Source organism: Piliocolobus tephrosceles, chromosome 15, assembly GCF_002776525.5.
Source record: "Piliocolobus tephrosceles isolate RC106 chromosome 15, ASM277652v3, whole genome shotgun sequence".
In the NCBI taxonomy this organism is placed as follows: Eukaryota; Metazoa; Chordata; class Mammalia; order Primates; family Cercopithecidae; genus Piliocolobus; species Piliocolobus tephrosceles.
The window spans coordinates 55,629,966-55,653,749 of NC_045448.1; the positions used below are offsets into that span (position 1 = coordinate 55,629,966).

The 23,784-nt window shown below is 39.3% G+C and overlaps 1 protein-coding gene across 2 annotated transcripts in view; it reads right to left on the reverse strand.

Moving 5' to 3' along the window:
• Positions 1-23,130, reverse strand: part of CLHC1 (clathrin heavy chain linker domain containing 1) — a 58,111-nt gene extending 34,981 nt beyond the window's left edge. Inside the window, exons 1-7 of one of the 2 annotated variants that reach the window (XM_026456097.2) lie at positions 22,868-23,130; positions 18,219-18,406; positions 12,759-12,892; positions 9,762-9,963; positions 9,536-9,648; positions 9,070-9,154; positions 6,409-6,515 (exon numbers count right to left, since the gene is read on the reverse strand). In XM_026456097.2, coding sequence (XP_026311882.1) covers positions 6,409-6,515; positions 9,070-9,154; positions 9,536-9,648; positions 9,762-9,963; positions 12,759-12,892; positions 18,219-18,406; positions 22,868-23,044 — 1,006 coding nt within the window. In that variant the 5' untranslated portion in view covers positions 23,045-23,130. Of the gene's footprint in view, positions 1-6,408; positions 6,516-9,069; positions 9,155-9,535; positions 9,649-9,761; positions 9,964-12,758; positions 12,893-18,218; positions 18,407-22,867 lie in introns of those variants that run through there. The other variant, XM_023190199.3, reaches the window with a different exon arrangement.
• Between the last annotated feature and the right edge of the window lie 654 nt (positions 23,131-23,784).

A 23,784-nucleotide genomic window follows, 5' to 3' on the forward strand; every position in this document is an offset into this window, starting at 1 on the left:
GAGTGCAGTGGCCGGATCTCAGCTCACTGCAAGCTCTGCCTCCTGGGTTTATGCCATTCTCCTGCCTCAGCCTCCCGAGTAGCTGGGACTACAGGCGCCCGCCACCTCGCCTGGCTAGTTTTTGTATTTTTAGTAGAGATGGGGTTTCACCGTGTTAGCTAGGATGGTCTCGATCTCCTGACCTCGTGATCCGCCCGTCTCGGCCTCCCAAAGTGCTGGGATTACAGGCTTGAGCCACCGCGCCCAGCCGAAATGAATAAATTCTTAGACACATACAACCCACCAATACTGAACCATGAAGAAATCCAAAACCTGAACAGACCAATAAGTAATGAGACTGAAGCTGTAATATAAAGTTTCCCAGAAAAGAAAAGCCTAGGACCTGATGGCTTTACTACTGACTCTACCAAACATCTAAAAAAGAACTAATACGAATCCTACTCAAGCTATTCCAAAAAATAGAAGCAGAGGAAATACTTCTAAACTCATTCTACAAGGCCAGTATTACCCTAATACGAAAACCAGACAAAGATATATCAAAAAAGAAAACTGCATGTCAGTAATTCTGATAAACACTGATGCAAAAATCATCAACAAAACACTAGTAAACCAAATCCAATAACACATTAAAAAAATCATTCATCATGACCAAGTGGGATATTTCCTGGGGATGCAAGGATGGTTCAACATAAAGAAATGAATCAATGTAATGTATCATATATCAATAGAATGAAGGACAAAAATTATATGATAATTTCAAGTAATGCTGAACAAGCATTTAATAAAATTCAACATCCTTCATGATAAAACCCATAAAAATATCTGGGGATAGAAGGAATATATCTCAACATAATAAAAGCAATATATGACAGAAACACAGCTAGAATCATACTGAATGGGAGGAAACTGAAAGCCCTTCCTTTAAGATCTGGAACACAACAAAGATGCCCACTTTCACCACTGGTATTCAACATAGTACTGAAAGTCCTACTTAGAGCAATCAGACAAGAAAAAGAAATAAAGGGCATCCAAATTGGAAAGGAAGAAATTAAATTATCTTTGTTTTCTGATGACATAACCTTACATTTGAAAAAAAATCTAGCCAGGCGCGGTGGCTCATGCCTGTAATCCCACCACTTTGGAAGGCCGAAGCATGTGAATCATCTGAGTTCAGGAGTTTCAGACCAGCCTGACCAACATAGTGAAACCCCGTCTCTACTAAAAATACAAAAATTAGCTGGGCATGGTGGCAGGTACCTGTAATCCCAGTTACTCGGGAGGCTGAGGCTGGTGAATTGCTTGAACCCAGGAGGCAGAGGTTGCAGTGAGCTGAGATTGCGCCATTGCACTCCAGCCTGGGGGACAAGAGCAAGACTTCATCTCAAAAAAAAAAAAAATGAAAGAAAAAAATCTAGAGACTCCACCAAAAAACTATTAAGAGGCCAAGCATGGTGGCTAATGCCTATAATCCCAACACTTTGGGAGGACAAGGTAGGCCAATCACTTGAGGTCAGGAGTTCAAGACCAGACTGGCCAACATGGCAAAACTCCATCTCTACTAATAATACAAAAAATTAGTTGGGCCTGGCGGTACGTGCCCATTGTCCCAGTGACTCAGGAGGCTGAGGCAGGAGAATCACTTGAACCTGGGAAGCGGAGGTTGCAGTGAGCTAAGATTGCGCCACTGCACTCCAGCCTGTGTGATGGAGAGAGACTCTGTCTCCAAAAAAAAAAAAAAAAAACTATGAGAACTGATAAACTCAGAAAAGTTGAAAGATACAAAATCAACATATAAAAAGCAATGCATTTCTATATGCCAACAACAAACAATCTGAAAAGGAAATTTTCTTTTTTTTTTTTTTTTTTTTTTTTTTTTGAGACGGAGTCTCGCTCTGCCGCCCAGGCTGGAGTGCAGTGGCCGGATCTCAGCTCACTGCAAGCTCCGACTCCCGGGTTCATGCCATTCTCCTGCCTCAGCCTCCCGAGTAGCTGGGACTACAGGCGCTCGCCACGTCGCCCAGCTAGTTTTTTTGTATTTTTAGTAGAGACGGGGTTTCGCCATGTTAGCCAGGATGGTCTCGATCTCCTGACCTCGTGATCCGCCCGTCTCGGCCTCCCAAAGTGCTGGGATTACAGGCTTGAGCCACCGCGCCCGGCCTGAAAAGGAAATTTTCAAAAGTAATCCTGCTTATCATAGCCACAAATTAAATACCTAGAATTAACCAAAGCATTGAAAGAGACCTATAATTAAAACTATAAAACACTGATGAAAGAAATTGAAGAGGACACACAAAAAATGGAAAGATATTCCATGTTCATGGATTGGAAAAATCAGTACTGTTAAAATATCTATACTACCCAAAGCAATCTACAGATTTAATGCAATCCCTATCAAAATACCATGAAGTTCTTCACAGAAATAGAAGAAACAACCCCCAAAATTATATGGAACCACAAAGACCCAGAATAGCCAAAAACCATCCTAAGCAAAAAGAACAAAACTGGAGGAATAACATTAGCTAACTTCAAATTATACTACAGAGCTATAGTAACCAAAACAGCATGGTAATGGAATAAAAACAGGTGCACAGACCAATGGAACAGAATAGAGAACCCAGAAACAAATCCACACACCTATAGTGAACTCACTTTTGACAAAGGTGCCAAGAACATACAGTGGGGAAAAGACAGTCTTTTCAGTAAATGGTGCCAGGAAAACTGAATATCCATATGCAGAAAAATGAAACTAGGCCCCTATCTCTTGTCATATAAAAAAGTCAAATCAAAATGGATTAAAGATTTAAATCTAAGACCTCAAATTATGAAACCACTACAAGAAAACATTGGGGAAATTCTCCAGGACATTGGTCTGGGTAAAAATTTCTGGCATAATACTCCACAAGCACAGGCAATTGAAGAAAAAAATGGACAAATGGGATCATATCAAGGTAAAACGCTTCTGCACAGAAAGGATACAATCAACAAAGTGAAGAGACAATCCACAGAATGGGAGAAAATATGTGCAAACTACCTGTCTAACAAGGAAATTAATAACCAGAATACGTAAGGAACTCAAACAATTCCATAGGAAAACAATCTAATAATCTGATTAAAAATAGGCAAAAGATGGCCAGGCGCAGTGGCTCATGCCTGTAATCCCAGCACTTTGGGAGGTGGGTGGATCACCTAAGGTCGGGAGTTCGAGACCAATCTGACCAACATGGTAAAACCCCATCTCCACTAAAAATACAAAATTAGCCAGGCGTGGTGGCGCATGCTTGTAATCCCAGTTACTAGGGAGGTTGAGGTAGGAGAATCACTTGAACCCGGGAGGCGGAGGTTGCCGTGAGCCGAGATCGTGCCATTGCATTCCAGCCTGGGCAACAAGAGAGAAACTCTGTCAAAAAAAAAAAAAAAAACACTTGATCATTAAAAAGTCAGGAAACAACAGGTGCTGGAGGGGATGTGGAGAAATAGGAAGACTTTTACACTGTTGGTGGGACTGTAAACTAGTTCAACCATTGTGGAAGACAGTGTGGCCATTCCTCAAGGATCTAGAACTAGAAATACCATTTGACCCAGCTATCCCATTACTGGGTATATACCCAAAGGACTATAAATCATGCTGCTATAAAGACACATGCACATGTATGTTTACTGCGGCACTATTCACAATAGCAAAGACTTGGAGCCAACCCAAATGTTCATCAGTGATAGACTGGATTAAGAAAATGTGGCACATATACACCATGGAATACTATACAGCCATAAAAAAGGATGAGTTCATGTCCTTTGTAGGGACATGGATGAAGCTGGAAACCATCATTCTCAGCAAACTATCGCAAGGACAAAAAAACCAAACACTCAAACACTGCATGTTCTCACTCATAGGTGGGAATTGAACAATGAGAACACTTCGACACAGGAAGGGGAACATCACTGTTGTGGGGTGGGGGGGAGGGGGAGGGATAGCATTAGGAGATATACCTAATGTAAATGACGAGTTAATGGGTGCAGCACACCAACATGGCACATATATACATATGTAACAAACCTGCACATTGTGCACATGTACCCTAGAACTTAAAGTATAATAAAAAAAATTTTTTAATAAAAAAAAGGGTAAAATAAATGGCAAAAGATTTGAATAGACATTTCTCAAAAGAAGACATACAAATGGCAAACAGGCATATGAAAAGGTGCTCCACATCACTGATCATTAGAGACATGCAAATCAAAACTACAGTGAGATATCATCTCAGCCCAGTTAAAACAGCTTTTACCCAAGAGTCAGGCAATAAGAAATGCTGGCAAGGATGTGGAGAAAAGGGAACCCCTGTACACTGTTGGTGGAAATGTAAATTAGTACAACCACTATGGAAAACAGTTTGGAGGTTCCTAAAAAAACAAAAAATTGGGCTACCATATGATCCAGCAATCCTATGATTAATGCAGCACTATTCACAATAGCCAAGATTTGGAAGCAACCTAAGTATCCATCAAAAGACAAATGGATAAAGAAAATATGGTATGTATAGGCAATGGAGTACTATTCAGTCATAAAAAAAGAATGAGATCCTATCATTTGCTACAACATGGATGGAACTGGTGGTCATTATGTTTCCTGAAATAAGCCAGGCACTGAAAGACAAACCTCACATGCTCTCATTTATTTGTGGAGTTAAAAATAAAAACAATTGAACTCATGAACATAGTAGAAGGATGGTTACCAGAGGCTATGAAGGGTAGTAGGGGAGTTGGATGGGGGAGGTGGGGCTATTTAATGGGTTAAAAAAATAGTTAAATTGTTAAAATGGCCATACTGCCCAAAGCAGAGAAATCTACAAAGCAGGGAACTATAAAACCACAATGATATACCATCTTACACCAATCAGAATGGCTATTAATAAAAAGTCAAAAAACAACAGATGTTGGAGAGGATGTGGAGAAAAGGGAATGCTTATACATTTTTGGTGGGAATGTAAATTAGTACAATCTCTATGGAATACAGTATGGAAATTTCTCAAAGAGCTAAAAACACAACTACCATTCAATCCAGAAATTCCACTACTGAGTATCTACCCAAAGGAAAAGAAACCATCATATGAAAAAGACACCTGCACTCATTATATTTATCATAGCACTATTCACAATAGCAAAGTCAGAGAATCAACCTAAGTGTCCATCAAGGGATGACTGGATAAAGAAAACACATACGGCCGGGCGCGGTGGCTCAAGCCTGTAATCCCAGCACTTTGGGAGGCCGAGATGGGCGGATCACGAGGTCAGGAGATCGAGACCATCCTGGCTAACACGCTGAAACCCCGTCTCTACTAAAATTACAAAAAAAAAAAACTAGCCGGGCGTGGTGGCGGGCGCCTGTGGTCCCAGCTACTCCGGAGGCTGAGGCAGGAGAATGGCGTAAACCCGGGAGGCGGAGCTTGCAGTGAGCTGAGATCAGGCCACTGCACTCCAACACGGGCGACAGAGCAAGACTCCGTCTCAAAAAAAAAAAAAAAAAAAAAACACATACACACACAGAAACACACACACACCACCGAATACTACTCAGCCATAAAATAAAACTGAACGCCATTATCCTAAGTAAAATAACTTAGGACAAGAAAAGGACGAGAGAACTAGGAAGTAGTGGGAAGAGAGGGATACTGAGGGGCATGAGGGAACTTTTGAGTGATAATCTTATGGGTGTATGCATATGTCAAAGGTTATCAAATTGGGCTGGGCGCGATGGCTCATGCCTGTAATCCCAGTACTTTGGGAGGCCAAAGTGGGCAGATTGCCTAGGGTCAGGAGTTTGAGACCAGCCTGGCCAACATGGTGAAACCCTGTCTGAACTAAAAGTACAAAAAATTTAGCTGGGTGTGGTGGCACACACCTGTAATCCCAGCTATTCGGGAGGCTGAGGCTGGAGAATCACTTGAACCTGGGAGGCAGAAGTGGCAGTGAGCCAAGATTGCACACTGCACTCCAGCCTGGACGATAAGAGTGAAACTCTGTCTCAAAAAAAAAAAAGAAAAAAAAAAAACTTACCAAATTGTGTGCTTTAATATGTACAATTTGTTGTATTATGTCAATTTACCACAAGGAAGCTGTGTTTTAAAAGAATGTGGAGCAAATTTGACAAAATATTAACATTTATTAAATCTTGACAGTGAGTACATTGGTGTTAATGTTTCTCCATACTTTTCTATATACTTAAAATCATTCATAATATAATTTAGAAAATCTAATCAAACCCCTAATGTTACTGCTAAGGAAACTGAGTAAATGGTAGAGAGACGGCTGGGGTCTAGACCTCTAGACTCCCAGTTTAACGCTTTTTCCATTTTATGAGAGAAAAAGTAGTAAATTTGCATACATATATAAGGTTCAGAGAGAAATGCTTACCCTTAAATGTATTCATCGTACCAATGTTTCGAAGAATTCTTCTAGGACTGTTTGCTGCATAACAAGCTGCCTTTTCATATTCACCAAGTGAGATTAACTCATTAAATCTATAGGCATCACATTTTATAATGTGTTATAATGACACAAAAAGAGAAAAAACTGATTAGAAATGTTTAATACAGACCAAATATAGTGGCATAAAGATATGGAAAAACAAAAAGGAATTCTAATAAACTGTAACTAGAATCATTCACCCTGTAAGACGTTCTTTGAAATCTTTCTCTAATATTCTGTTGGGTTTTTTTTTAAGTCTCAGAACAAAACTCCCACCTGCTAGCTAACTTTGAACATGATCCTAAACTTTATTCGTATAGCACTTACAGCAAGCCATAGAGAATGGAAGAAAGAACTTGAATTTATTATGAACTCAGATTTTTTTCCCCACATATCATCTCCACATGAAAAAGTACTAGTATCAGAGGAAAGAAGGGCAACCTGCTTAGAAATGCCACCTAAAGGAAATACTAATTGAAGACAGAAGCTGCTAAATTGGGCCGGGCGTGGTGGCTCACGCCTGTAATCCCAGTACTTTGGGAGGCCGAGGCGGGGGGGATCATGAGGTCAGGAGATCGAGACCATCCTGGCTAACATGGTGAAACCCCGTCTCTACTAAAAATATTAAAAAAAAAAAAATTAGGTATGGTGGCATATGCCTGTAGTTCCATCTGCTCAGGAGGCTGAGGCAGGAGAATCACCTGAACCCGGGAGGCAGAGTTTGCAGTGAGCCAAGATTGCGCCACTGCACTCCAGCCTGGGCCACAGAGCTAGACTCCATCTCAAAAAAAAAAAAAAAGAAGCTGCCAAATTGGAGATCAAGAGGTGTCCTTGGTATTCAGAAGCCTATGTTGTTCTGCCAGGCAACAGGCTCCCAATCAAAGATTAACACAAGAAGGAAAGATAATAGTTAAGATAACTTAAGCCTCTACTCCTCTTCCTATGGCAAAACATCTTCAACTCAGTCCTTACCTCACAATTAATAAAACTAGGATAAACAGAAGTTACATAGTGCTGCAAATGAATGTAGAGCCCCAGGCGGAAAACCTACTAAAGTAATATTAAGCAAAATACATAAAACTTTCTATCTCAATGAGGGTTTTTCTCTCATATCAAACTGTCAGACTTAGAGAAGCATTACAGTGTAAAGAAATAATGAGCTTTTATGCTCTCCCCAAAATTATCTTTACCCCCGTCTTTTTACCATACCAACCTTCCAATTAACAGTTGAAAACTGTTTAACATATAAAGACCAGGAATATTACATATGTTCATTACAGATAAGCCTCATAGCCTGTGAATTAACCTCTTAAATAATATAGTCTTACTATGTATTAAAAATGTTTAAAAATGCACGTGCATGTTAAACACCAAGGGAGCAGCTGTGTGGGAAAAAACGGAGGGAAAAGGAATTGAAGACAGGAGGAATGGTACACAGCGGGATGTCAACTATAACAAATTTCTACAAAAACAGCTGAAGCAAATACTGCAAAATGTTAACTTCTTTCTGAATTGGTACACAGAATAACATTTTGTTAATGTTATTCTCTGTATTTTTATGAATACTTAAAATATTTGATAAAAGTAATATTTGATAAAAAATAAACAAAGTATAAAAAAGGATACAGTCAAATCTCTTTAATATTCTATTATATACTATATATAATAACTTAAGTGTTATGGAGAAATATGCCTTCTTAATAAGTCATGGGATAGAAATAATGAGAAAGAAAGGACTGAATTGGCTAGAATAATCTGAATCAGGAAGACATTCTCAAAAACATTTTGTAACATCAGGTTGATAGCTAGGAAATGTAAGAAAAATACAGGCTGAGATTCCCTTATCCTAAATGCTTGGGACCAGAAGTGTTTTGGATTTCAGATTTTTTCATATTTTGGAATATACGCATATACATAATGAGATATCTTGGGGATGGGACCCAAGTCTAAACACAAAATTTATATTTCATATATACCAATACACATAGCCTGAAGGTAGTTTTATATAACACTTTTTTTTTTTTTTTTGAGTCTTGCACCGTTGCTTGGGCTAGAGTGTGCAGTGGCACAATCTCAGCTCACTGCAACCTCTGCCTCCCAGGTTCAAGCAATTCTCCTGCCTCATCCTCCCTAGTAGCTGGCATTACAGGCATCCGCCACCACGTCTAGCTAATTTTTTGTATTTTTAGTAGAGATGGGGTTTCACCATGTTGGCCAGGCTGGTCTCGAACTCCTGACCTTGTGATTCACCTGTCTCAGCCTCCCAAAGTGTTGGGATTACAGGCGTGAGCCACTGTGCCTGGCTGGTAATTTTATATAATACTTCTAATAATTTTGTGCATGAAACAAAGTTTGTGTACATTGATCCATCAGAAAACACAGGTATCACTATCTCATGTTAGTGCTCAAGATTTTTTGGATTTTGGAGCATTTCAGATTTCAAATTTTCAGATTAGGAATGCTTAACCTGTATAAATAAAACATATCAACATTATAATCCTCTTATCTCCTCTGAAAAACCTCCTAGATTACCAATCTGGTATTTTATTCACAAAGAATCTGTGAAAAAATATAATTCTGAAAAATTAAAGCTTTTAAAATAGTTGCCTTTCAATGTAGTGAAGCATAATTTCAGCTTTTTTTGCCCTGCGTGGATCATCTTCCATTAGTTCTTCAACAATGCCTTGGTCACCTGTAAATATTGAAAGTACCACTGGAAGATATTTAAGGTTACTTATCAATAGAAAACAATAAACATACATGTGTTTAATACCAACAACTTATTGCTATAGATCCTAACAGCATCAACCTCTTCCAAAACTTAGTGGCCTCCTCGTCCCTTTCCTCTTTATGTTGATGTACATTTTCAGGCATTCTGTCTTTGGCTCACCAAGTCTATTCTTTACTAATTACCTATTATCTGCTGAAGGAAGAAACCCATAGAGTAACAGAGAACTAGCTGAAGTATGTTTTTGCTTTATTTTAACTCAGCCTAAGAAAACCCCATTCTAACTTTCTAGGGGAAAAAAAGTCTTCCATTATTGCTACTAGTTTAAAAATATAGATAATCTACCTTGTAAATATTTGGTTTTCTGAATTTGCTCCACAAAGTCTTGAAATGGGCTGCTCATATCAGATTTTACCCATGAAGTAAGTGCCTGTGAAATTATCTGCAGTCTTTGATGACTATAAAGATAAAAAACATCAATAACATACTGAGCCTAAAATCAAATGGTGGAATATTAGAATAAACACAAATAAAACTCCAAACTTCAAAAACATATAATCAACTTCCATACCAAAACTGTAATTTTCTGTTCAGATTTTCAGCTACATCTCGCCGTTTTAATAACACAATCATTTCTTCATCTAAATCAGACTTCCTCTGAGCTGGCACATATTTTATCAACATAGCTTGTTTAATTTCTGCATATTTATCTTCAAGATGTTTCATGTATTTAGTGAGAGCATCTAGATTCATGGATTCTTGGAGAGTCATGCCTACGGGAAAAGGGAACAAATCAAACAGGCCAAGCCATGTGTGGGACGCTTGTGTTCAAAGAGCAAGTCTTAGAAAGACAGTTCACTATGTTAAGAAACAATTTAGAAATGATAGTATGTACTTATAGCTTACTGAACACAGGTAAAATTAGCATAAACTTGTAAATGGCTAGCAGGTTATTATTGATTGATTGATTGATTGATTGTATAGAAACAGGGTCTTGCTATGTTGCCCAGTCTAGTCTTAAACTCCAGGGCTCAAGCAATCTGCCCACTTCAGCCTTCCAGAGTGCTGCGATTAAAGGCGTGAGCCACTGTGCCAGGCCAGGCTAGCAGTTTTATTTTAATTTATTTTATTTTTATTTTTTTGAGACAGAGTCTTACTCTGCTGCCCAGGCTGGAGTGCAGTGATGCAATCCCGGCTCACTGCAATGTCTGCCTCCCAGTTCAAGCGATTCTCCTGCCTCAACTTCCGAGTAGCTGGGACTATAGGCGACTGCCACCACGCCCGGCTAATTTTTGTATTTTTAGTAGAGATGGGGTTTCACCATGTTGGCCAGGCTGGTCTTGAACTCCTGACCTCAGGTGATTCACTCACCTCGGCCTCCCAAAGTGCTGGGATTACAGGCGTGAGCCACCACACCCGGCCTGAGGCTAGCAGTTTTAAACATTATCAATGAAGACTCAGTGAAGACTGAGAACACACAAACCTTAGCATCTGAAAAAAATTTTTTTAGTGATTTCATTAACATACCCTGAAGACCCCTAAATATCACTCTTACTCAGTAACGCCAAGAGCTTCTGCCTAACAATTCAGGATTTGTCAACTGATTTCTCTCTAAACAAATCTCTCATTACCCTATTATAGCTAACCCCAGAGTAATCAGTTTATTATTCCCAACACAAATATAAATGCCTGCCAAATCTTCAGTCCTCTCTCTCACCGTCCCCTCTACTTATTATTCCTCTCTCTCTTTCTCTTCAAATGCCTGAGAGAGAGAGAGAGAGAGAGACTCTCACAGGGTCTACCCAGGCTGGTCTCAAACTCCTGGGCTCAAGAGATCCTCTCACTTCAGCATCACAAAGTGCTGGGATTACAGGTATGAGCCACTGTGCCCAGCCCTAAATAATCTTCCTTTCTCATCTGGGCCAATTGTTGACTTCAGTACATATCACAAAATACTCCTCCTCCAAAAACTTATCTGAATTGATTCTACTTGATTTTAACCAGTCCCTTACCCAGAATCTTCTCAGCACTCAGTCCCAATTTGCCAGTTATACTGTACTTATTAATGTGTATCTTATTTGTCATTTGCTAGTCACAATTTCATATTTGAAAGTGAATCTAGGCCGGGCACGGTGGCTCACGCCTGTAATCCCAACACTTTGGGAGGCCAAGGTGGGTGGATCACAAGGTCAGGAGATCGAGACCATCCTGGCTAACACAGTGAAACCCCGTCTCTACTAAAAACACAAAGAAATCAGCCAGGTGTGGTGGCAGGTGCCTATAGTCCCAGTTACTCGGGAGGCTGAGGCAGGAGAATGGTGTGAACCCAGGAGGCGGAGCTTGCAGTGAGCCAAGATTGGGCCACTGCACTCCAGCCTGGGTGACAGAGCGAAACTCTGTCTCAAAAAAAAAGAAAGCGAATCTAATCCCCACTTTTATGAAACACGAGATGATTATTCAACCTCAGTTGAAATCCTGTAGTATAGAGTAGCTCATTACTTCAAGACATAGCTTCCTCCACGGAGACCAAATCTGGCTTCCTAAAATTTCTACCTATTAATCCTGCCTCAGAATAAACACTAGCCAAAATCTTTAAAAGTTTGGAATACCATTATCTATTCTCAAAGTCTTTCTTTTTTCCAGGATGAATATTTGTAATTCCTCTATCCACTCTTCGTAAAAACCTCTCCATATCCTAGATGAATTCCAGGATATACTACAATTTCTTAAAATATGGTAACAGTATTATGCTGAAGATGTGGAAGCAGTGAATGCTGACATTAACATGAATCAACAATATCCACCAAAACTTAATACACTACAGTTTACTTTATATTATACCAGTGGTTCTCAAACTTCAGAGTGCATCAAAAAAACCTGAAGCGGCTGGGCACAGTGGCTCACGCCTTTAATCCCAGCACTTTGGGAGGCTGAGGTGGGTGGATCGCTTGAGCCCAGGAGTTTGAGACCAGCGTGGACAACATGACGAAACTTCATCGCTACTAAAAACAAAAATTAGCTGGGCATAGTGGCACACACCTGTAATCCCAGCTACTTGGGAGGCCAAGGCATGAGAATTGCTTGAACCCTGGAGAGGGAAGTTGCTATGGGTTGAGATCACACCACTGCACGCCCAGCCTGGGTGCCTGAGAGCTCAAGACTAGGTGTCAAAAAAAAAAAAAAAACAAGAAAAGAAAAACCTGAAGGACTTGTTAAGACACTACTGAACTCCACCCATCGAGTTTCTGACACAGTGAAGTCTCTAATCTGATGGGAACCATGAATTTGCATTTCGAAGAGGTCTTTAGGTGATGCTGACATTGATACAGGAACTACACTTCAGGAGCCACTGCATTATACTTTATATAACCCAGCTGACTGAAACTCAATCTTTTAGAGTTTGTTTTTCCATTCCCTTGAATCTACCTAGAGTCCTGACTAACATTGTGTACAACACACATGTGCAAGATGCACATACATCAGCACATTTATAATAATGCGTGGCTTAGGTAAAAAAAATTGGAAATAATCAGGATTTCTCTCAAATATTTTAAACAAAATACAATACCTGGAATAGGTTTTGAAGGATCTTTGGAGAAAGTACAATATTTTACTTCCTTCGTGTCATACTCTGCCCTAGACTGCTTGATTTGATCTATTTGAGATTGAATCTTCGAGGAATTATTTTCAATAATCCTCATTCTGGAAAACAGAAAGGCTTTATTACGTCTTTCAACTAACTTAATTCTTGAACCACAAAACCTCAAGTAAAACAGTTTAAATCATTACTTTATTTTGAACCATTATGGACTAGGTGAAATGCCCTGAAAAAGTTATCTAGCCTCACAAATGAGGAACAATTTTCTTTCTGAGCATCAATAAAATCTCATACTATGATTCTGAACCCTACTGGAAATTCATAAGTGCTAATCACAATAATATGGCCACAAACTATTCTCTTTAGTAGAAAATTACTTCTGTAATTTAAAAATTATTTTGGTAGGTAATTATATTAGTTTCCTGTGGCAACTGTAACAAATTACCACTAACTTGGTGACTTCAAACAACAGAAATTTATTCTCTTACAATTCTGGAAGCCAGAAATTCAAAATCAGTATCACCGGACCAAAATCAAAGTGTTGGCAGAGCCATGCTTCCTTCAGAATCTGTTCCTTACCTTTTCCAGCCTTGGGGCTGCAGGCATTCTGACTTTATCACTTCAGTCTCTGCCTCTGTGGTCATATCACCTTCTCCTCTATCTGTGGCAAAGCTCCTGTTTCCCTCTTATTAGGACATTTATGATCACATTTAGGGCTTAGTTTTATAACCTCCCTATATCAAAATCTTTAATTATATCTTCAAAGACCCTTTGTCCAAATAAGGTTAACATTTAGGGGTTCTAGAGAGTAGGACCTGATGTCTTTGAGAACTGTTATTCAGCCCACTACAGTAATTTTGATCCTAGAGCTAGAGGAAGGACAGCACTTTCCTGAGATAAACTAAGTCTACCTAGAAATGAAAATTTTGAAGACCAAAAGGTAGTATAAACTTCTCTTAAGCATTATTTGAAGTTTTCTTCCTAGTTATGTTGGCCCAAGGGAGAAATAACATATTAAAATACACACAGAAAAATAATTTTTAACACTTGTTAAAGCATGGTAAGGAAGACTTTTTTCAAGAGGGGCCATGCCAATAGGTACAGGAACCACTGCAACGGAGAATGATTGGACTCAATCTGAATATGATATGGCAAGTGGGAATTTATAGCTAAGGAGCAAGGTGGGGTCAGTGGATGACAAATTACTAAAAGAAAACATGAGATGTGAGGAGAGATTCTGGATCAACAGACCTAAGAGGATTCCTGTTAAAGGCAGGCCACAGTAACTAGACATCACCTGGAGGATGGTTGGGGGATCACATGTCATGGATGGGGAGTTCTGGCTAAACTTACTTCACAGACTTCTTGCTAAAACTGAATGGTGCAGAGATGAATGTGGAAGTCCCAAAGTCGGGCCTAGTTGAAAAGCGTTCAGGGAAGCCTGAGTAAAATTTGATCAGGAAGATAATTTTTGTCAATATATAAATGCCACAGCGTTTTTGGCAAATTAAAAACAAGTTTGGGCCAGGCTCGGTGGTTCACACCTGTAATCCCAACACTTTGCGAGGTCGAGGCAGGCAGATCATGAGGTCAGGAGTTTGAGACCAGCCTGACCAACATGGTGAAACCCCGTCTCTACTAAGAATACAACAATTAACTGGGTGTGATGGTGGGCACCTGTAATCCCAGCTACTTGGAAGGCTGAGGCAGGAGAATAATTTGAACCCGGAAGGCGGAGGTCGCAGTGAGCTGAGATCATGCCATTGCACTCCAGCCTGGATGACAGGGCAAGATTCTGTCTCAAAAAATAAAAAATAAAATAAAAAACAAGTTTGTCAGTAGATACTGCTGGCTGCTGCTTCTGATTATTATATAGTGTTCTTGGTAACTATTGATGGCTCAGAGTAAGAGCTTGCAGTATGAATGAAAGGATTGTGGGAATAAAATATCCACTGGCTTTATTCCAAATTGATTTGTGCTTATAAACGAAAGATATGTTTAAAAAAAAAAGGCAGGTTTTCAAAAGAAACTGAAAGCAGATACTTGTACATGAATTTTCAGAGTGGCACTATTCACATAGACAAAAATGGAAACAATCCAAGTGTCCAAAAACAGATGAATGGATAAACAAAATGTAGTACACACATACAATGGAGTATTATTCAGCCATAAAAAGGAATTAAGTTCTAATACATGTTACCACATAGATGAGAAAGTATCTAATTGTTGCTCCTTTCTATGCTAATTTTCTGATCTCTATTTTTGACAACTTCACTAAGATGAACCTAGTTGAGTATTTCTTAGTATTTATCATGCTTGGGATTCTTTGGGTTTGTTGAATCTGTGAATCGGTATCTTTCACATATTTTCAGTGTTACATTTGGTAAATGATGGATACATTTTTTTTATAGATAATTTTAAGTCAACTTGGAAAACTATGCAAAGTTTGACCTCCATTTCTGGTAATATGACTGGCTAGATGCTGAAATAGATCTTCCTATTGGGAAAAAGTACTACATAATATATTTTTAAAAAATCTTTCCAAAAGCATCAGAAAGTCAAAATCAGGGCAAAATCTAACAGAAGACAGAAAACTCGTAGCCATTATTTCTTCAAATATTGTCTGTGTCCCATATTCTCTTCATTGTAGAGCTGTGATTAGACATAATAATATGACCTTCTCACTCTGTCCTCCATATCGTTTTATAATAGCTTTATTGAGATATAGTTCACACACCTTAAGAATCATCCTTGTAAAGTATACATAATTCAAGGAATTTTAGTATAGTTGTGCAACCACAACCACTATTTAATTCCAGAACATTTCATTGGCCCAAAATAAACTGTATACCCATCAGCAATCAGCTGAGTAAAGGGCAATTTTCCCTGCATTCCCAGGGTTGGAGCAGTTTACCTCTGGTTTACCCTACAATGGTATACCTAGCCTTTTACCATCCTAGCTTTATATAGTGAATGTTTCCCAATAGACTATACCATGTGGAGTGATCCTGGGTTTTTCTTTTTATTCTGCATGCCATAGTAAAAACTGAAAATTATGGTCACTAGTTTTTTAAAAAATGTTCTTGGGGTCAAAGCAGTTTTAGTGCTCCACTTATCTTTTGTCTTCTGTTAGATTTTGCCTTGATTCTGACTTTCTGATGCTTTTGGAAAGATTTTTGAAAAAATATATTATGTAGTGTTTTTCCCCAGCAGGAAGGTCTATCTCAACATCTAGCCAGCCATATTACCAGAAATGGAGGTCAAACTTTGCATAGTTTTTCAAGTTGATTTAAAATTATCTATAAAAGGCTGGGCACAGTGGCTCATGCCTGTAATCCCAGCACTTTGGGAGGCTGAGGTGGGCGGATTACCTGAGGTCAGGAGTTCGAGACCAGCCTGGCCAACATGGTGAAACCCCATCTCTACTAAAAATACAAAAAGAAAAATTAGACGGGCGTGGTGGCGGGAACCTGTAATCCCAGCTACTTGGGACACTGAGGCAGAAGAATCAGTTGAATCTGGGAGACGGAGGTTGCAGTGAGCCATGAGCCAAGATCACGCCATTGTATTCCAGCCTGGACAAGAGCGAAACTCCATCTCAAAAAAAAAAACCAATTATCTATAAAAATAATTTATCCATCATTGACCAAATGTAATACTGAAAATATAAGACTACTCAACAAGACTGAGCATCTTATCCTCTCCCAGTAGGTTACTTACCTTTGTGAATAACAGGATTAAGTGCTCTAATTCAGATAGTAATTATGAAATTATACTATTAAATCTTCCATGGAGGAAATTACCTGGAGCAATTACCTGTATCCCTTATTTATTTTATTTTATTCCTTTTTTTTTTTTTTCCTTGAGACGGGTTCTCACTCTGTCACCCAGGCTGGAGTGCAGTAGCGCAATCATGGCTCACTTGTCTCCATCTCTCAGGCTCAACCAATCCTCCCACCTCAGCCTTCCAAGCAACTGGGACCACACCCAGCTAATTTTTTTTTGAACTTGTAAAGACAGGGACTCACCATATTGCCCAGGCTGATCTCAAACTCCTGGGCTCAGGCAATCCTCCTACCTTGGCCTCCCAAAGTGCTGGGATTACAGGTGATGAGCCACCCTGTGTGGACCCTCATTTTATGATACCACAATGTGCTTTCAATTATACTAAGAAGGGCAGGAGTGGTGGCTCATGCCTGTAATCCCAGCACTTTGGGAGGCCAAGGCATGCAGATCACTTGAGCTCACAAGTTGGAGACCAACCTGGGCAACATGGCAAGACCCCATCTCTACAGAAAATACAAAAATTAGCCTGACATTGCAAAACTCCACCTCTACAAAAAAAAAAAAAAATTAGCCAGGTATGGTAGCTTGTGCCTGTACTCCCAGCTACTTGGGAGGCTGAGGTGGGAGGATCACTTGTGCCTGGGAGGCAGAGGTTGCAGTGGGCCAAGATCAAGCTACTGCACTCCAGCCTGGGCAACAGAGCAAGACCCTACTTCAAACAAACAAAAAAACTATAACTGCCCACTCTTGCCTTTTTGACCGGGCACAGTGGTTCACACCTTCAATCTTAGCACTTTGGGAGGCCAAGGCAGGAGGACTGCTTGAGCTCAGCAATTTGAGACCAGCCTAGGCAACACAGTGAGACCCCATCTCTCTTATTCTTTCTTTTTTTTTTTTTTTTTTTTTTTTGAGGCGGAGTCTTGCTTTGTCTCCCAGACTGGAGTGCAGTGGCGCGATCTCGGCTCACTGCAAACTCCGCCTCTCGGGTTCACGCCATTCTCCTGCCTCAGCCTCCCGAGTAGCTGGGACTACAGGCGCCTGCCACCTCGCCCGGCTAATTTTTTGTATTTTTAGTAGAGATGGGGTTTCACCGTGTTAGCCAGGATGGTCTCGATCTCCTGACCTCGTGATCCACCCACCTGGGCCTCCCAAAGTGCTGGGATTACAAGCGTGAGCCACCTCATCCGGCCTCTGTTTTTCATATTAAAAAAAAAAATTAGCTGGGCATGGTGGCATGCACCTATAGTCCCAGCTATTCAGGAGGCTGAGGCAGGACAATAGATTGAGACCAGGAGGCAGAGGTTGCAGTGAGCCAAGATTGCGCCATTGCACTCCAGCCTGGGCAACAAGAGTGAAACCCTGTCTCAAAAAAAAAAAAAAGAAAAAGAAAAAAAAATATATATATATATACACACACACACACACACACTAAGAGGTACTATAAGTTCTCAAAAAAAAGTAATATTTTTTAATTGGAGTAAATAATACAGTAACTTCAAGTTACTAGGAGAAGGTAACATAAAAATGTGTCTTTTAAATAAAATTGAAAAATAAGACCAAGAGCCACCAGCTAGAGTTACACTGGCTAGTTATTATAATCAAGCAACAACTACTATCTTTTGGGCTAGTTACTAAAACACTTACTTTGCTTCAAGTTGCATTGTTCTTTTCCTGTGATATACCAAAGCTGTAGGCTCTGCTGCCAAACCTTTAAGTTTTCCATGAAGACAAAATGCAGTTCTTCGGCCTTTCTTTATTGTCTCAATAAAGGCATCATATTCTTTTTTGATTGAAGTAAGAACGGATTTGTATGCAGTAACATGCTCTATTACCTGAAATATTATTTTTCTGCCTATGATATTTTTTCTAAAAGACTATGGATTGAAATTATCACAAATAACATTATAGATTATTTTGAAAATGAAACATGATTAGCAATTAGAAATCTAAACTTTACAGCAAGCTCAAACATAATTGGACACTAAAGGTAATATTTACTAAATATGTGCTCTTTGTGGAACATTATGGTAGATAATGTGGAGTTTAAATATGAGAGGAAAAAAAGACCATATTTTTGTTCTACTTGGTATGAACACATACATTATATGATTTCAGTTAAAACTAATACTAGTTCTAATTTTCCCAATTCTGAATCTTTTAAATATAATTCTGTATCTTCTCTTACTCCCTCCAAATCTAGTCTCTAACTTCATTTAAACCTTAAAATCCTGGACTCTCTTCACCTCCTTATTTTTCTAACCCATCAGCTCCTATTGGCTCATCAATATTCTCAATATCTAATTGCATTTCTAATCCCAGGATGTCATGTGCAACTGTAAAAAAACCCTCATCACTATACATTCATGGCTTCAAATGGTGTTTAGGCACAGAAAATCTCTGGAAGGATAACAGAAGAAAACAGAAACAGTGGGTGCCTGCAGAGAAGGACAGGAGAAGTAGAATCTGAGATGAGAAGGGCCAGACTTTCCATTGTACAATCTCCTTTACTGGTTTATTTATTCATTTTTTGTTAATATTATATATGCATTACCCATGCAAAAATAAAGAAACATTTTTAAATAAGTCAAAAAATAAAAATAGAAAAGTTATAAATAATGTATGGTTTCCATATTCTGCACATGAGGATTTCAGAGGGATTGATGAATACAGAGAATTGACAGGCTCAATCCCTAATTTTCTCAGAAAGCTGCAATTATGCTTTCTATTCCTTCTACATCTCTAGCCTCTGGTATCCCCCATTGGCTTTCTTTACCTAGGCAATATCTAGAAAAAATTATCTAGGAAGGCATCTGGTCTATCAGCAAATGATATAAGGAGATTATTGATCTCCTGGCAAGTGCCATGGAGATGACCACACTACCTATCCACCCGTATCAAGAATCTTTAATAAAATAGAGGTCATCAATCTGTGGCTTTCCAAATTAAGTACCCTGTTGCTCCTGCCCATCTGCTTCATACACTCCTCTGATATGCTCCAACAATCCAAGACAGCTCATATACATTAATGAGTAGATAATAAATATGTAGTGGTATCATGATCAGCTCCCAAGTCTGTTTGCTAGAAGAAACAGATTTCAGAAGAGCACTCATGGGAACCTTTATGAATGCACAGAAAATACACTAAAGTAGAATATGCAAACTGGCACACCACAGGTTGAATACAGCTGGCAATTTTGCTTAACCAACAAAATACTTTAAAATTCAAGAAATTTCACCCCAAAACCACATTTTCAGCTTCTCTTGCAAACTCTGAAAAATCTACCTCCATGGAACCCCTATTCTTTAACGGCAATAATAGCTGGAGTTTTCGATTAGGTTGGTTTTTCATTTTACCACAATCCCCACCACTCCTTATTCTCTTATAACCAGCCCACTTAACTCTTTTATATTACCTTGGTGGCCTCTGCAGGCATTCAAGTTTGAGACTTGAATTAAGTCTGCTTAATTAATTAAGGCTGCTACTAAATCCAAGAAAATAACCATAGCTATACTCACCAGTTACAGGGGTCTGAGGGAGAAGAGGTATGGTTTTCATTCCCCCTCAGCTCCTACATACGGATCTGAACTATTTGTACAATATGCTACAGGAACACAAAAGGTCAGCCGCTTTATAGAGTCCAGCTACCACCATAGCCCCGCCCCCCTTTTCTTTTTTGGTAGAGACAGTCTTGCTATGTTGCCCAGGTAGCCTCAAGCGATGTTCCTACCAATCCTCTCAAAGTTCTAGGATTACAGACACGAGCTATTGCACCCAGCCAGGTAAGTCATCCATTTCTAAAAAAGCTCATTCTTCCAAGCTTTGGTCTTCTTTGCTTACTAGGTTTTTCATTCACCCTACAATCCACCCCCAACTCTTGGTATGAGTTTCAAGTCCTCCTTGCTTTGATTCAGGCATGACTCTCCAGGTCAAACCATCTATCTTTGATTTTAAACACAATTTGGTATTTGTTCCCTGGTTCGAAGTACCCAGAGATGCAAGCTGACACTTTTATCTTCTGCCCAACTAGGTCCTTTTAAGAGGGTAGGAAGATCAAAGAAGACAGTCATTAATAGTTCATTAATAATCAAAGGTGCTAAAATAATGTGAAAATGAAAAAGGCAAATTATCTGTTATCAAGAAGCTAGAAGAAAAGTTTCTCAAAGTACCAAATGACTTCCATTTCTAGATCCCCTCTCAGTCCTGAAGAACAGAATTCTTTACAAGGTAAAATTTACAATTATGTAATATGCAAATAGTACAAATGGAAATCTTTTCTCCTCACTAGGAGAAAAGAAACAGGGACTATAGACGTCAATATTATTTTCTATTTAACACCGTATGTTTTCTCTAGGAATTAAAGTTACCAACCATACCTCCAAAATGACTTCACTATAACTACATTAATGCAAAGCAGAGAGCTCTTCATGTAAGAAAAATTCTGACAAGTGTTAGCACTCGGGCATGCAAAGATACACGTTACAGTTATGACGTTCCTTTGCTAATTTCACACAGTAGAGTCGCAGCATGACTCTTGATATTTATAAAACCTATTCAATACATTATCTTTATTTAAACATCCATTCAATACATTCCTTAATAACTAAAACACCAAGAGCAATATCATTGATCATAACGCATATAAAATGAAGCTAATCTGCCAATGTACCAAGTCTAAAAGATAGATTTTCTGTATGATATAAAAGGAAGGAAAGGCCGGGGGTGGTGGCTCACGCCTGTAATCCCAGCACTTTGGGAGGCCTAGGCGGGTGGATCACAAGGTCAGGAGATCGAGACCATCCTGGCTAACACAGTGAAATCCCATCTCTACTAAAAATACAAAAAATTAGCCAGGCGTGGTGGCGGGCGCCTGTGGTCCCAGCTACTTGGGAGGTTGAGGCAGGAGAATGGCGTGAAGCCGGGAGGCGGAGCTTGCAGTGAGCCGAAATCGCAGGATCGCGCCACTGCACTCCAGCCTGGGCCACAGAGTGAGACTCCCTCTCAAAAAAAAAAAAAAAAAAAGGAAGGAAGGAAAGACTCTGTTTCTCTCTATTACTCCTATGAATATGTATCAACTTTCCTTATTCTACTGGTAGGTATATATCACTATCATATGCTCACTTTCCCTTAGAGAGAGGCACTAGGTTTTTATTTAGAGGAGAAAAAAGAGTCATAGTGTATAATGTTTAAAAATTAAAAGACTGAGTTTCTATTTTGCCTGTGGCTGTTTACTCAGAGACCAACAGTTTACTGAAGTCTTAAGGTAAGTACTTCCTCTGGCAAAGAAGAAAGATGCTTTCACTTATTTCACTGTCAGGGCATCTTCCCGGAATGGGGTGGAAAAAAAAGCTGCATAAATAAATTAGGATTGTTGGGCAAACTGCAATTGTTTAGAAGGATAATAGGTATTTCTAAAACCTTAAAAAGCAAAATCAAATATGTTCCACAAAGTGATAGTATTTTCTAAGCTGATCTCCATATTTCCAATATTAAGTCCAGTCTAATTCCTTGTAAACCATGACTAGATAATTCTAGATAGAACTCCAATCTACAAGGAATCTCAATTTAATGTTAGATCAAATCTAAATCAAGATTTTAATGATACCACAAACAAACTCAAAATAACAAGGAAGCATCACGCTCCTGCTTGCAGCCCAATTCCTAATAAATCAGATGATACTTTTAGATGAAAAGGTCAAAATTATTATCAGAGAGCAGATACAGCCAGGTAGTTGATCAAAAACTGATAGTCTGGGCTAGGCGCTGGTAGTTCATGCCTGTAATCCCAGCACTTTGGGAGGCCAAGATAGGAGGATTGCTTGAGGCCAGGAGTGCAAGACCAGCCTAGGCAACATAGAGACCTTGTCTCTACAAAAAAATTTAAAAACTAGTCAGGAGTGGCGGCACAAGCCTGTAGTCCCAGCTATACAGGAGGCTGAGGCAGGAAGATCACTTGAACCCAGGATTTTGAGGCTGCAGTGAGATATGAGTGTGCCACTGCACTACAGCCTGGGTGATACATTGAGACTCTGTCTTTAAAAATATACATAAAGGAAACTTATAATCTGCTCTCAAGCTAAGATAACTGAAACACTCATTCACAGTCAGGAAATACAAATCCAGAAGTGCATTTTTCCCATTTATGCCTTTCTGAGAAACTGGATGAACGTCTCAAAATCGGCAAATGGAATGTGATCATTCAAACAGTAGTGTTACTAAGGCAGGAATATTGGTTGTCAACATAGATCATTGCTATCTTCATGAAAACTTAATTGTTTTAAGAGCATTATGATACCTTATCAAAAACATTTCGGTATATGATGTAATATTCATCAGCAGGTCCTTCCTCATTACAGCCCAGTCTTTCAGTTTCTGTAATTATGTATCTTTGCATACTTTCCAAAAATTCCTTGTCACTTCTACAAATGATAGGTGGTAGAACTGCATGTTTTCTTATTTGATGAACTGACATATTTGACAATCTGCACACTTGCTCACTGAAGAAAAGTTAAATCTTGACCTGCTCTTGCAACAAAGCCAAAACTTTGATAAGCCTGAAAGAAAAAAAAAAGAGCAACAATTAATATAATAATTTTTAAAATTAAGTCACATATTGATCTGAAAAGATATTTTCTTCAGAAAAAAATTTTCCATCTGTCGCTGTGATAAATACTTCAACCTATGTATTAAAAGGTCTGTGCTGCCAAGCATGGTGTCTCATGCCTGTAATCCCAGGTCTTGGGGAGGCTGAGGCAGGTGGATCACCTGACGTCGGGAGTTCAAGCCCAGCCTGACCAGAACGGAGAAACTCCGTCTCTATTGAAAATACAAAATTAGCCAGGCGTGGTGGCGCATGCCTGTAATCCTAGCTACTCAGGAAGCTGAGGCAGGAGGATCGCTTGAACCCGGGAGGCAGAGGTTGCGGCAAGATCGAGCCATTACACTCTAGCCTGGGCAACAAGAGCGAAACTCAGTCTCAAAAAACAACAACAACAACAACAACAACAACAACAAACAACAACAAAAAAAACTATGCTATTCCACTGCCATATGCTGCTGCTCTGGGACAGAAACACAGAAATACCAAACACCATTCAATGAAGAGCTCTTCTCTTCCTAACTGTGCACAACTCCTCTCACATGTATCATATAATTGATGGCTTCTTATGTATAATTCGCACTTTCTAATAGAAGGTTTGGTATTTTATATTT